Source organism: Bufo gargarizans, chromosome 2 (genome assembly GCF_014858855.1).
Source record: "Bufo gargarizans isolate SCDJY-AF-19 chromosome 2, ASM1485885v1, whole genome shotgun sequence".
Classification (NCBI taxonomy): Eukaryota; Metazoa; Chordata; class Amphibia; order Anura; family Bufonidae; genus Bufo; species Bufo gargarizans.
The window spans coordinates 104,959,436-104,972,982 of NC_058081.1; the positions used below are offsets into that span (position 1 = coordinate 104,959,436).

Sequence of the window (13,547 nt, forward strand, 5' to 3'; positions counted from 1 at the left end):
GACAAACTATGAAGCACTTGGCCTGTATTACACCTTACCGGACACAGCAGTGAAACCCGTAAACTTGTGGTTGCAATTTCACTGTCGGGATCTGCTGTGAGCTTTTCTTTGACTATGAGGAAAGATGCATCATATGGTAAAAAGGCACAAAGATATGTCGCTCTATCCCGCAAATGGTTTCAATTTATACTTTCTTACTTTGAAGCCACTATTTCCAAAAACAAAGTTTACAGAGTTAGGCCTCAGGCACACGACCGTTGTTCTGGTCAGCATCCGAGCCGCAGTATTTGTGGCTTGGATGCGAACCCATTCACTTCAATGGGGCCGCAAAAGATGCAGACAACACTCTGTGTGCTTTCCTCATCCGTTGCTCCGTTCTGTTGTCCGCAAAAAAAAAAAAAAAAAAAAAACCCTGTCCTGTTCTTGTCTGTTTTGTGGACAAGAATAGGCTGTTATATCAATGGCTGTCCGCGGCCTTCCGCAAATTGCGGAACGCAAACGGACGCCATCCGTGTTTTGCGGATCTGCAATTTGCGGACCACAAAAACACACAACAGTCGTGTGCATGAGGCTTTACCCTAAGTCCACACCTGAGCGTTTTACAGCGCGTTCCTACGCGCTGTAAAACGCTCAAGGAGAAACCAATGCTTCCCTATGGGAATGGTTCTCACCTGGGCGTTTTACAGCGCGTACGATCGCGCTGTAAAACGCCCGACGCTCAAACAAGTTCTTGAGCTTTTTTGGGGCGTTTTGTCGCGCGTTCCCCCGTATATAGAAATTCGGGAACGTGCGACAATGTGCGTTCGCTTGTCTCTGTAAACGCCCGTACAATCGCGCATACAGAGCGCTCCTTTCAGAACGCTCAGGTCTGAACCCAGGGTTAGGGAGTGAGGTAACAGTGTAACCACAGAGAATATAGTGGGACAGGATTTTATTTTTTATTTTTGACAGTAATATGTATAATAAAAAATAAAAAAATAAATAATAATAATAAACTTACTGAGTGCTCTGGAATGGTCTGGATTGCGGATTCCTTTCGCTCTGAGTCGTTGAAATAAAATAGATGACGACAACTGCTTAACCAGGTATACAGCCAGTGAAAAATTCTGCAAAACAGATCAGAGTTCAGTGCAAGTTCACTGTTGGAAAACAGACATCCGGCAGCTTTTCGGCCCTCCATTCTATGGGCCTTGAGCAATAGTCCTCTGCAGGTTGCACATGTCATCGCCATCATAGACCACAAAGCAAGTTGTGTGTAACTTGCAACATTTGTGGGATTGGGATGTTTTTTTTTTTTACAGCCAAATCAGAGCTCACAGTGGTGTATCAGCAGGTTGCAGACAAGTATGGCTTAGGCCAGGTTCACATTACAGTTTCGCTTTCCATTCTACTGATCTGTCGGAACAGGAAAAAATAAAAAATAAAAATAAAAACACTGATAGTTCATTTTGAGCGTCAGTTATGCTCATTTTACATCAGTATAAGCCATTTCTGTCAGATTCAGTATTTTAGACCAGGGATGCTCAACTTGCGGTCCTCCAGCTGTTGTAAAAACGAGATTTTTGTATAACTTACCAGTAAAATCTCTCTCGCTCTTTCCTTGGGGGACACAGAAGACCTTGGGTATAGCTCATCTCCATAGGAGGCGTGACACTAAGTGAAGACTGTTAAGCCCCTCCTCCACAGCTATACCCTCAGCCTGGAGAGAGAGACTGCCAGTTGCGTGTCCAAGTAGTGAAAAAAGGCAAAGTCCAAAAGTGGAACCAACAAGCCAACTACCCAACGGGTAAAACAAACTCGGAAACCGTGTAAAGAAAAAACAAGAATGGGTGGGTGCTGTGTCCCCCAAGGAAAGAGCGAGAAAGAGATTTTACTGGTAAGTTATACAAAAATCTCGTTTTCTCGCCCAGTTTCCTTGGGGGACACAGAAGACCTTGGGACGTTCAATAGCAGTCCAAGAGGGGAGGGACCACAGCACCAAGGCAAAGCACCAGAAGGAATCAAGAAACCACCGCCTGCAGACCAGGCGGCCCAAGGCAGCATACGCCGAAGCCCGAGTATGCACCCTGTAGAACTCGGTAAGGTGCACAAGGAAAAAGTGACCGCCTTGCACAAATGAATGGCCGAAACCTAACGCCTCCGCCCCAGGAGGCACCGACCGCTCTGGTGAAATGAACGGTGACACCGAAAGCAGAACCCTGCCATTGGTGCGATAACCACAGCAAAAGCCACTCTGAGAAAGCGGAGGAAGCCACCCTGGAGGCCATCAACCTTTGCACTGACCTCCTGGAAACACAAGAGACCGAACGCCGACAGAGTCGGAGATCTCCAAGTAAACAACTGCAAGGCCCAACAACCTCCAAACGATAAGCGACCGTTCCCGGCGATGGGAGGAAAAGGACGAAAGCCTCGTTGACAAGAAGGCAGATACCACCGTCAGAAGGAAGGAAGGGACAGGACGGAGAACAGCCCCGTCCTGGAAAAGGACAGAAGGCACAGAACACGAAGGGCCGCCAATCAGGCACCCGTCAGACATGATGACAACAGAAACACAACTGTACAGGACAGAAGGAGTAGGGAGAACTTCCGCAACGGCTCCAAGGGAAAGATTGGAGCGCCGAGAGTTCAGTATGTAGGTCCCAGGGCGGAACCAGGAAACGAGAAAGAGGAACCAAAGAGCCACTCTGTGGAAGAAGGTCATGACAAGGCCCAGGAAACACTGGAAGGGGAAGGACAGCACGGACACTTGACACTTCAAGTAACAGAGTCCCAGTCCCAGGGTCAGGCTGGACTAGAGAAAGACAGAACCAAGGGCGAGAAAGGCAGAGTGGGGGAATGCCCCGCTACCCACAAAACCCCAGGTAAGAACCCTAAGTTCGACAACCAAACCTGGACTAAGCAGTCGGGAGCGAACACTAGCGTGCTCGCAGGAATCACCCAGCAAGCGGGAAAAAACCCAAAGCGATCAGGCGCAGACCAGTAACACGGCCGAAGAATCGGAAACCACGGTCCTGTCGGCCCCCGAACAACACAGCCCCGCATCCAACCGGCGTGGGGGAGCAGAAGGACAGACGGAAGAACCCAGAAGGGTCTGCCCAGCATCAGACAGATGCCCAGACAAGACAGGCCAAATCTAAGTCGATGTAGCCACCAAAGAAGGAGTTCTACAGCCCCGTGTGGGAGATCCAAGGACAATCTTGACCGAAGGGCAGTCCTCCCAAGTCACCGAGAAAGTAAGTCCCACAGGACCATACGCCCAGACGGAAAAGCAATCTGCACCCAGTGGGAGGACAAAACGCGGTAGGCCCGGCAAACAGCTAGCACTACCAGCGAGAACGAGGGAGATGGTACGAGACCGCAAGTAACACCGGAACCATCCAATTGAACAACCATGCTCACCCCAGAGGAGGGGGGGCAACGACGGAACAGCCTCTGAGGCCTGGCCGGGGCAGAAGCCACATTGGAGCGACAAACCCAGAGCAGAAGCTTAAAAAAACCGAGCCGGCGAGGAAAGGCAGAGCCGAATCCCCTCTACTCTGAGACGACCTGCACACCGCCTCGCAGCAGGCGAATACCCTGAAGAAACCAAAGTGGAGGTCCCCAGGACCTGGATAATCAAGCACCCAAGAAGAGTTGGGCGATCTACCCGAGAGGAGCAGTTTGAACCCGGTAGCAACAGACTGGAGCGCAAAGGGCGCCAATAGGAAGGACCCATACCACACTGCATCCGAGAGGAGGAAATGGTAGTAGGCCAGGTAGTCCCGCCAGAGCCAACGTAGAGGTCGAGCGGCACTGCAGACAACACTCTCGACCCCGACCGGTTGCGTAGGGAAACAATGTCACGAGAGGACGAATGGGTACGCATCAAGGAACGTACCCAATGTCACGAGAGGACGAATGGGTACGCATCATCCACCCCAGGTGGAAAGGCCAACGAACATGGTGGGTGCCGAAACAACGGGACCACACCGGAGAATGGGTACCACTCAGCTCAGTGCAGTAGCGAGCCAGCAGAGCTCGACTACGTATATACAAGATATACAGCTGTGAATACATTGAGCATTCATTGTTGCGTGTTGGACAACAACACCTTAGGCTCACAAGTGGACAGAAGATCTCCTCAGAGAAGAGTGCAAAGCTTGCGACAAGCAACCCCACCCCAGAGAGAAAAACGTATGTCGCAGGAAGAAGGGAGGCATACGAACTAGCAACCCTGCAGGCAGCGAGAAGGCCAACCCACCCACGGGAGGAGAAGGCATACACGGCCCAAACAACGCACAGAGCGCACAGCCACAGCGTCCCACAGTATCCACGGAAGTGTAAAGTGCAACCTGAAAAGGAGCTATGCACAAGACCAGTACCGGCATGCGAAGGAACGCAAGTAGCCCGCCCGGAAAAAAGGGGGGGGGAAAGGTACCTGGCAACTCTGCAGATGGCAAGAGTGCAAGGGCCCTGAAAAGGGAAGCATGCACCTGATTATCCTAGCATTAAATGATTGTGCAATAATCCACCCAACACCGAATTCCGTGAGAGTGCAACTACTCCGCCCAAGAAAGGGGAACGTCCAGTACAGCATACACAAGGACAGCCGTGAATCTCGTGAGCGTACAAATTTCCGCCCATGGAATGAGAAGTGGTCATGCACAAGGCCAGCACCATTTCTAAAGGGAGTGCAAGCAGCGCACCCCTGTTAGAGCCATGCTCACGGCCCGCAACGTATTTGGTGAAAGTGCAGTGATCCTCCCAAAAAGGGGGAGGGGTGCACATGGCATCCCAGGAGAGCGCGAGCATCCGCCATAGATGGGGGTCATGCACCTGGCCGGCAACGTGCTGGCACAATGACACTAAGAAAAAACTGGCAGTCTCTCTCTCCAGGCTGAGGGTATAGCTGTGGAGGAGGGGCTTAACAGTCTTCACTTAGTGTCACGCCTCCTATGGAGATGAGCTATACCCAAGGTCTTCTGTGTCCCCCAAGGAAACTGGGCGAGAAACTACAACTCCCATCATGCCCTGCCAGCTGTAGGCTGCATGGGCATACTGGGAGTTGTAGTTTTGCAACAGCTGGAGGGCTGCAGGTTGGGCATCCCTATTTTAGACAGTAGAAAGTCCTCCACAAAAGGACTTTTTATTCTCTCCAAAATAAGGGATCTCAGACGGAAAAGGCTAAAACAGATGCAAAACAAGCATAACTGATGCTGAAAATATAGGATACGTTTTGGGTTTTTGTTCTTCTGATGGATCAGAATGGAAAATGAAACTGCGATGTGAACCTACACAGTGACATGTGACTCAAATGGTTATGGGTCGCACAACAGCAAGTCATGAGACCAAAACCCTTTGTGGAGCATGTCACACCATGTAACCACAGACTAAGGCGTGTCTGAAAAGGGACCTACGTTTATACGCTGTAGACTGTACAACTCACAAGTAGGGATGAGTGAATCTGTGTTTTCAAGTTCGATGTACAAGGTTCGGATTATCCAAGAATTCTGTTATGGATTGCACTCCCATAGACTAACTTAAGGTCCGCGGTAGCGGAATACATAACGGAATACTTAGATAACCCGAACCTTGTACCCCGGGCCAGTTTTCACCTTCCTGCCCGGGCCAGTTTTCGCAAATCTGACATATCACATTATGTGGTAATAACTTTGGAACGCTTTTACTTATGCAAGCCATGCTGAGATTGTTTTCTCGTGACACATTGTACTTCATGAGCCATAAATTTGAATCAATATATTTCACCTTTATTTATGAAAAAATCCCAAATTTACCAAAAAGTTTGAAAAATTTGCAATTTTCAATTTATCTGCTTTTAAAACAAAAAGTGATACCCCAAAATATTTATTACTTAACATTCCCCATATGTCTACTTTATGTTTGCATCATTTTGTAAATGTCATTTTATTTTTTGGGGACGTTATAAGGTTTAGGGTCCATTCACACGTCCGTTTTTTCTTTCCTGATCTGTTCCGTTTTTTCAGGAACAGATCAGGACCAGATCTGGACCCATTCATTTTCAATGGGTCCTGGAAAAAATCGGACAGCACAATGTGTGCTGTCCGTTTCCGTTGTTCCGTTCCGCATGTCCGTTTAAATATAAAACATGTCCTATTCTTGTCCTGAAAAATCGGATCCTGGTACAATACAAAGTCAATGGATCCGCAAAAAACGGATGACATTCGGATGTCATTCCGTATGTCATCCGTTTTTTGCGGATTCCGTTCCTGGAAACACATAACAAATATTTTTTTTTTTTTTTTTCAATTTTTTTTCAAAGAAATCCAAACAACTTTATTTGATTATTGAAATGTATACATGTTCCCGTTTTTTGCGGATCCGCAAAAAACGGATGACATACGGATGACATACGGAAACATTTTCAGGAACAACGGATCCGCAAAAAACGGACCGTTTTTCAGGATGAAAAAAAACAGGACGTGTGAATGGACCCTAGGCTAATTTCACACTAGCGTTCGGGGCTCCGCTTGCGAGTTCCGTTTGAAGGCTCTCACAAGCGGCCCCGAACGCGTCCGTACGGCCCCAATGCATTCTGAGGGGATGCGGATCCGCTCAGAATGCCTCCGTCTAGCACCGTTTGGCCTCCGCTTCGTTCAGCAGGCGGACACCCGATTGCTGCTTGCAGCGTTCGGGTGTCCGCCTGGCCGTGCGGAGCGAAACGGATCCGTCCAGACTTACAATGTAAGTCAGTCAATGGGGACGGATCCGTTTGAAGTTGACACAATATGCCTCAATTTCAAACGGATCCGTCCCCCATTGACTTTCAATGTAAAGTCTGGACGGATCCGTCTGACTAACTTTCACACTTAGAATTTTTTCTAAACTATAGTGCAGACGGATCCGTTCTGAACGGATCCTATCGTCTGCATTATAGGAGCGGATCTGTCTGTGCAGACACCAGACGGATCCGCTCCGAACGCAAGTGTGAAAGTAGCCTTACAAGTTTAGCAGCAATTCGAAAATTGGACCAGTTCAGGTCTGAAGACACTTTGTGAGGCTTACATAATAAACCCTCCCCCCCCCCCCAAAAAAAACAAACAAAAAACAACCCCATTGTAGAAACTACACCCCTCAAGCTACTCTGAACTTATTTTACAAACTTTGTTAACCCTTTAGGTGTTCCACAAGAATTAAAAGGAAAATGTAGATTCAATTTCACTTTTTGGGCAGATTTTTCCATTTTAATCCATTTTTTTCTTTAACACATTGAGGGTTAACAGCCAAACAAAACTCCATATTTATTTCCCCGATTCTGAGGTTTAGGCTATATTCACACTAGCGTTGTTTGAATCCGGCATTCAATTCCGTCACCGGAACTGGAAAAACGGATCAGGTAAAAATACAACATGCTACGGTTTTTTGAAAAGCCTAATCAGTCAAAAAGACTGAACTGTAGACATTCTGAACGGATTACTCTCCATTCAGAATGCATGGGGATAAAACTAATCAGCTCTTTTCCGGATTTGTGCCCCTAGGACAGAACTCAGCGCCGGCAAAGAAAAACACTAGTGTGAAAATAGCCTTACAGAGACACCCGACATGCAGTTGTAAACTAATGTAAGGGCGCACGGCAGGGCGCAGAAGGAAAGGAACGCCATATGGTATTTGAAAGGCAGATTTTGCTGGACTGGTTTTTAGACACCATGTCCCATTTGAAGCACCCCTGATGCACCCCTACAGCAGAAACTCCCAAAAGTGACCCCATTTTGGAAACTAGGGGATAAAGTGACAGTTTTAATGCTACTATTTTGGGATTGCTCTATATTACGTTTTTTGTGAGGCAAGGTAACAAAAAAAATTGCCGTTTTAGCACTGTTTATTTTTTACAACGTTCATCTGACAGGTTAGATCATGAGCCATTTTTATAGAGCAGGTTGTTACAGACGCGGTGATATCAAATATGTTTACTTTCTTTTGTCGAATATTTAGAAAAGGCTCAACCAGCAAACTACTGGAGCTCAGCCTTTCAGTTACGAACTGAAAAGAGGGAATAAATCAATAATATAGGCTGGCTCACAGTATTTTTGCATAATTGTTTTTTATTAATACACTAAATCAAAAACAAACTAGCTTTGTGCCATCATATCAGCATACATACATGAATAAATGTGTACAAATAGGTAAATATGTGCGGAGCTCACGCACAAACCTAGATGGTTGGAGTACTCCTAAGAATAGGACCAAATGGCTAGAGTGAGGCTGCAAGAGATATTCAATTGAACCGCTTGAATATCCAGGACATAGATGTCGATTTGCCGGATAGTTGAAACACAGATTCCAAAAATGTTTACTTTCTTTGTTCGTTTTACATAAAGCATGTTTTTGTGTCTCCATTTTCTGAATGCCATATTTATCTGCCAATCATCTTGTGCAGGGGCTCATTTTTTGCAGGAAGAGTTGACGTTTTTATCAGTACCATTTTTTGGGTACATATAAATTTTTTTAACTTAAAACGTATTTTTTTTAAAATTAAACTTAGAAGGCAGGTCCTGATGCCGTCCAAGGCATTGGGCAGCCTCTGCATGGCATTGGGCAGCCTTCTCACCCATTGTGTCCCCACCACAGCAGTGCGGGGACCTGATGGGCTCCCTCACCCGCCGCAAATCCCTTCTATGCAACGGTTAGCGCTGATAGAGTCATAGAAGCGGTTAATGCGCCGGCATTGGCTTGTACAGCGATGGCGGCGGATACAGCAGGGGCCCGGCTACCAGGGACTGCCAGGCCCCTGCAGTGATCAGGTGTGCACCGCTCCGGTGCCCGCCCGATCACCATGACGTAATACGTCAAAATGCGGGAACGCACCTGCCGCCATGATGTACTATTACGTCATATGTTGGGAAGGGGCTAAATTCCAAGTGATATGATTGAGGCGCAATATTTTTTTTTTTTAATCAGATCATTTTTATTAACAATTTTTCAATTAAAAAAAAAAAAAAAAAAGGGGGGGGGGAGAACCCTACAGAAGATAGAGTTGTGTATATACAGTTCGGTTGGTCATTCAGTTATCAAGACATTTTCATAAATTGCAACCAGCTTTCAATAATAAAAGGCACATTATACAGAGACATAACTCTTCAATTGTGGTACAAAAGAGTGTTGAATACCGCCGCGCCCCGCCCCCCCCCCCCCCCTTCTCCCAACGAGACAGGCACAATACCACTAATATAGGTGCAATGTATCATGGCACCGAGGAAGACAAAGCAGACACTCCAAGTATAAGCCCATCCCCTAATTACCATGATGAGCTATTCTCGGGACTTCTCCACTCCAGGTCACCCACCATAATTTCCCTTAAGGTGCACAAATATTTAAATGGTCAATTACTTTTCAAAGAACTTTGCATAAATCAATAATACATGCGACCGCAAGAAACTTTGTAATAAAACTTTGTGAAAAATCTGCACAGACAGCTTCTGTCTCACCACAAGTTCTTTATTAACAACTATACAGGTCAGTACTTCTTTGCAATGTCCTCCATGATCCTGGGGCTGCTTCTGAGTAACAATGTTAGGAAGCAGATTATCCTCTACTTTTCATGTGCAGTGGATGGCAACTAGTCTCCATCCACCACCTGTGGGAGAACTGCAAACTAGACAGACATTCACCATGGACAGAGGAAAACTGCTATGCCAGAAGTCATACAATGGCCATAATAGGTGTTATTCCTCATGTACACACACTAATGTTGATTAATGCAAAGTCCGTTCAAAAGTAAGGTAAACTTTGTTATTTAATTGAAAAGGGGAGAAAAAAAGAAAAAGAAAAATAAAGTCAACTTTGCACTTACACGTCCAATTTCAGCTGTCCATGACACTACAATGGTGTTAGGAACGGTTGTAGAGAGACGTACAAGTGAGGTAATGTTGATTGGTCGGCTTGGTCGCTTTGGTTCAACCCCATTTTTGGTTGGCGGAAGATAACCCTATAAGAATAGAAATATAAATAAAATGATAGAAGGCAGATGCTCAAAGAAACTAAACATGGCTAAAAGTAGAGGATGTGTGAAATTACTCAGCTAGAAAATTCACCGTTGCTCTGACGTCACCGCTCCCTGTTGCTGTCCTGCATTGGTGAAGTTGCGACCACCTGCACATGACTGCAGCAGTGTAAGGCCTCATGCACACAAGCCCTTGTAAGGCCTCATGCACACAGCCCTTGTAAGGCCGTGGCCGTATTGCGGCCCACAAACAGCCGGTCCGCAATATGCGGGCACCGGCTTTGTGTTCATCGCATCATGGATGCGGACGCATTTCCCTGAATGAGTCCGCAATCCGAAGCTGCTGTGCGGAACGGAGGCACGGAACCACTACAGAGTGCTTCCGTGGTGTTTGTGCCTCCACACCGCAAAAAAAAAAATTTGAAAGTTTTATTTTTTATGCGGTGAGGACGGATCATGGATCCATTCAAGTTGAATCAGTCTCAATCCGTCCCAGGCGTCGCCCGTGCACTAGAGACCGCAAGTTAAAACACACCAATTTTATCCCCCTCAGCTGCAATAATGATGTGCTCTTATACACAGGATACCACTGCATCCAATTACTGGTCTCAGCAGTCACATGGAGTATACAAGCATGTCATCACTGCTGCCAAATAAAGCCCAGCTGGGCAAAGTAGAGGAGCTACGCTGGATGAAGGTGGAGTCTTATTCTATGAGATCTGATAGCTTGGGGACAACTCTAAAAAAAAACAAAAAAAAAAACAAAAAAAAAAAACATTAAGCAGGAGCCCACTTACTGGCAGATTGCAGGGTTTTCCATTGATTTTAACACACAGGTTTGGTGGGAAATGGTCTTCTTGAGGGCAGCTAGTTTCTGAAAGACAGAATCTATAGGCGGATACAAGATTAAAGGCTGATATATGATCTAAGGCTGGGTTCACATTTTTGCCACGTTTAACGTATATATTTGGGGGGGCTACAATACAAAAGCATAGTACACCACTCTTTTCTAGTCTGCAGAGTCCAGTGAAAAATCGTATGCATTAACCCAGGGATTCCCAACCAGCAGCCCTCCAGCTGTCACAAAACTACAACTCCCAGCATACCCAGAAAGCCTACAGCTATCAGGGCATGTTGGAAGTTGTAGTTTTGCAACAGAGGGAGGCTGCAAGTAAAGCATTCTAGCACGGGTATATTTCATGTATTTCACTTAATGTTTGTGTGTGTGTCGTTAAAAGATAGACAGTATCCCCCATAACACTGGACCCCCCACAGTGCCCCGCCCCTTCAATAGTGACCTCCACAGTGCCCGCACCTTCAACAGTGACCCCTTCCCCCAGTAAAAGTAAGTGTGTGTGTCGTGTGTGTGCGCCTGCGAGCTTCTATTGGCTGATAAGAGACATGTGACCGTGTGTATGGCAGTTGGGATATGAGTGAAAGGCTTGTATTGGCTAACGCAGGTCATTTTTTGGGAATATCTCAGGAACGGTACGACCTAGAGATATGTGACCCCCCACAGAGATATGTGACCCCCCACAGAGATATGTGACCCCCCACAGAGATATGTGACCCCCCACAGAGATATGTGACCCCCCACAGAGATATGTGACCCCCCACAGAGATATGTGACCCCCCACAGAGATATGTGACCCCCCACAGAGATATGTGACCCCCCACAGAGATATGTGACCCCCCACAGAGATATGTGACCCCCCACAGAGATATGTGACCCCCCACAGAGATATGTGACCCCCCACAGAGATATGTGACCCCCCACAGAGATATGTGACCCCCCACAGAGATATGTGACCCCCCACAGAGATATGTGACCCCCCACAGAGATATGTGACCCCCCACAGAGATATGTGACCCCCCACAGAGATATGTGACCCCCCACAGAGATATGTGACCCCCCACAGAGATATGTGACCCCCCACAGAGATATGTGACCCCCCACAGAGATATGTGACCCCCACAGAGATATGTGACCCCCACAGAGATATGTGACCCCCACAGAGATATGTGACCCCACAGAGATATGTGACCCGATAGAGATATGTGACCCGATAGAGATATGTGACCCGATAGAGATATGTGACCCGATAGAGATAGAGAGAGAGATATGTATATAGATGTGTGTGTGTGTGTGTGTGTGTGTGTGTGTGTGTGTGTGTGTGTGTGTGTGTGTGTGTGTGTGTGTGTGTGTGTGTGTGTGTGTGTGTATACAGGGCCGGCCTTTGGGGTGTGCGGGCTGTGCGGCCGCACAGGGCGCCATAGCAACAGGGGCGCCGGGCGGCCGACAGCCCGCAATGTAATATGGGCAGGCGAGGCGGCAGGTGCCCCCCCCCCCTCCCTATACCCAGCAGGGGGCGCCCGGCGCCCGTTGCGGTTAAAAAAAAAAAGTTGCTTATATAAGTTGGGGGCGGCTGGCGGCGCCCCTCATTCTGCGCCGCCTGAGTGGCTGAGGCTGAGCGCTTGCCGCTCTAAAGAATTCTGCGCCTGTTAATGTAGCGTGGCCGAGCTCTGTTAGGTCCGCGGTACAGGAGCTTTTGTTTCCTGTACCCGGCCGGACTGACAGGAAGTGCTCACTTAGTGTGCACTTCCTTTCAGTCCGGCCGGGTACAGGAAACAAATGCTCCTGTACCGCGGATCGAACAGAGCTCGGCCACGCTACACTAGAGGTGGGAGTAGAAAGAGAGTGACAAGGGGGGAGGGGGGAGGAAATAATGAGAGTGATGGGGGGGGGGGGGAAATAATGAGAGTGATGGGGGGGGGGAAATAATGAGAGTGATGGGGGGGGGAAATAATGAGAGTGATGGGGGGGGGAAATAATGAGAGTGATGGGGGGGGGGAAATAATGAGAGTGATGGGGGGGGGAAATAATGAGAGTGATGGGGGGGGGAAATAGTGAGAGGGGGGGGGAAATAATGAGAGTGATGGGGGGGGGGGAAATAATGAGAGTGATGGGGGGGGGAAAATAATGAGAGTGATGGGGGGGGGAAATAATGAGAGTGATGGGGGGGGGGGGGAAATAATGAGAGTGATGGGGGGGGGGGAATAATGAGAGTGATGGGGGGGGAAATAATGAGAGTGATGGGGGGGGGAAATAATGAGAGTGATGGGGGGGGGGGGAATAATGAGAGTGATGGGGGGGGGAAATAATGAGAGTGATGGGGGGGGGAATAATGAGAGTGATGGGGGGGGGAATAATGAGAGTGATGGGGGGGGGGAATAATGAGAGTGATGGGGGGGGATAATGAGAGTGATGGGGGGGAATAATGAGAGTGATGGGGGGGAAATAATGAGAGTGATGGGGGGGGGAAATAATGAGAGTGATGGGGGGGGGAAATAATGAGAGTGATGGGGGGGGGAAATAATGAGAGTGATGGGGGGGGGGAAATAATGAGAGTGATGGGGGGGGAAATAATGAGAGTGGGGGGGGGGGAAATAATGAGAGTGGGGGGGGGGAAATAATGAGAGTATGGGGGGGGGAATAATGAGAGTGATGGGGGGGGGAAATAATGAGAGTGATGGGGGGGGAAATAATGAGAGTGATGGGGGGGAAATAATGAGAGTGATGGGGGGGGAA

The 13,547-nt window shown here is 47.8% G+C and overlaps 1 protein-coding gene across 4 annotated transcripts in view; it reads right to left on the reverse strand.

Annotated features, from left to right (window-relative positions):
• PIAS1 (protein inhibitor of activated STAT 1) overlaps positions 1–13,547 on the reverse strand; it is an 85,656-nt gene that overhangs the window by 19,372 nt on the left and 52,737 nt on the right. For all 4 annotated transcript variants that reach the window (XM_044283144.1, XM_044283145.1, XM_044283143.1 and 1 more), the window contains exons 5-8: positions 10,756–10,846; positions 9,809–9,943; positions 1,001–1,106; positions 39–112 (exon numbers count right to left, since the gene is read on the reverse strand). In XM_044283144.1, coding sequence (XP_044139079.1) covers positions 39–112; positions 1,001–1,106; positions 9,809–9,943; positions 10,756–10,846 — 406 coding nt within the window. The remainder of the gene's footprint in view (positions 1–38; positions 113–1,000; positions 1,107–9,808; positions 9,944–10,755; positions 10,847–13,547) is intronic.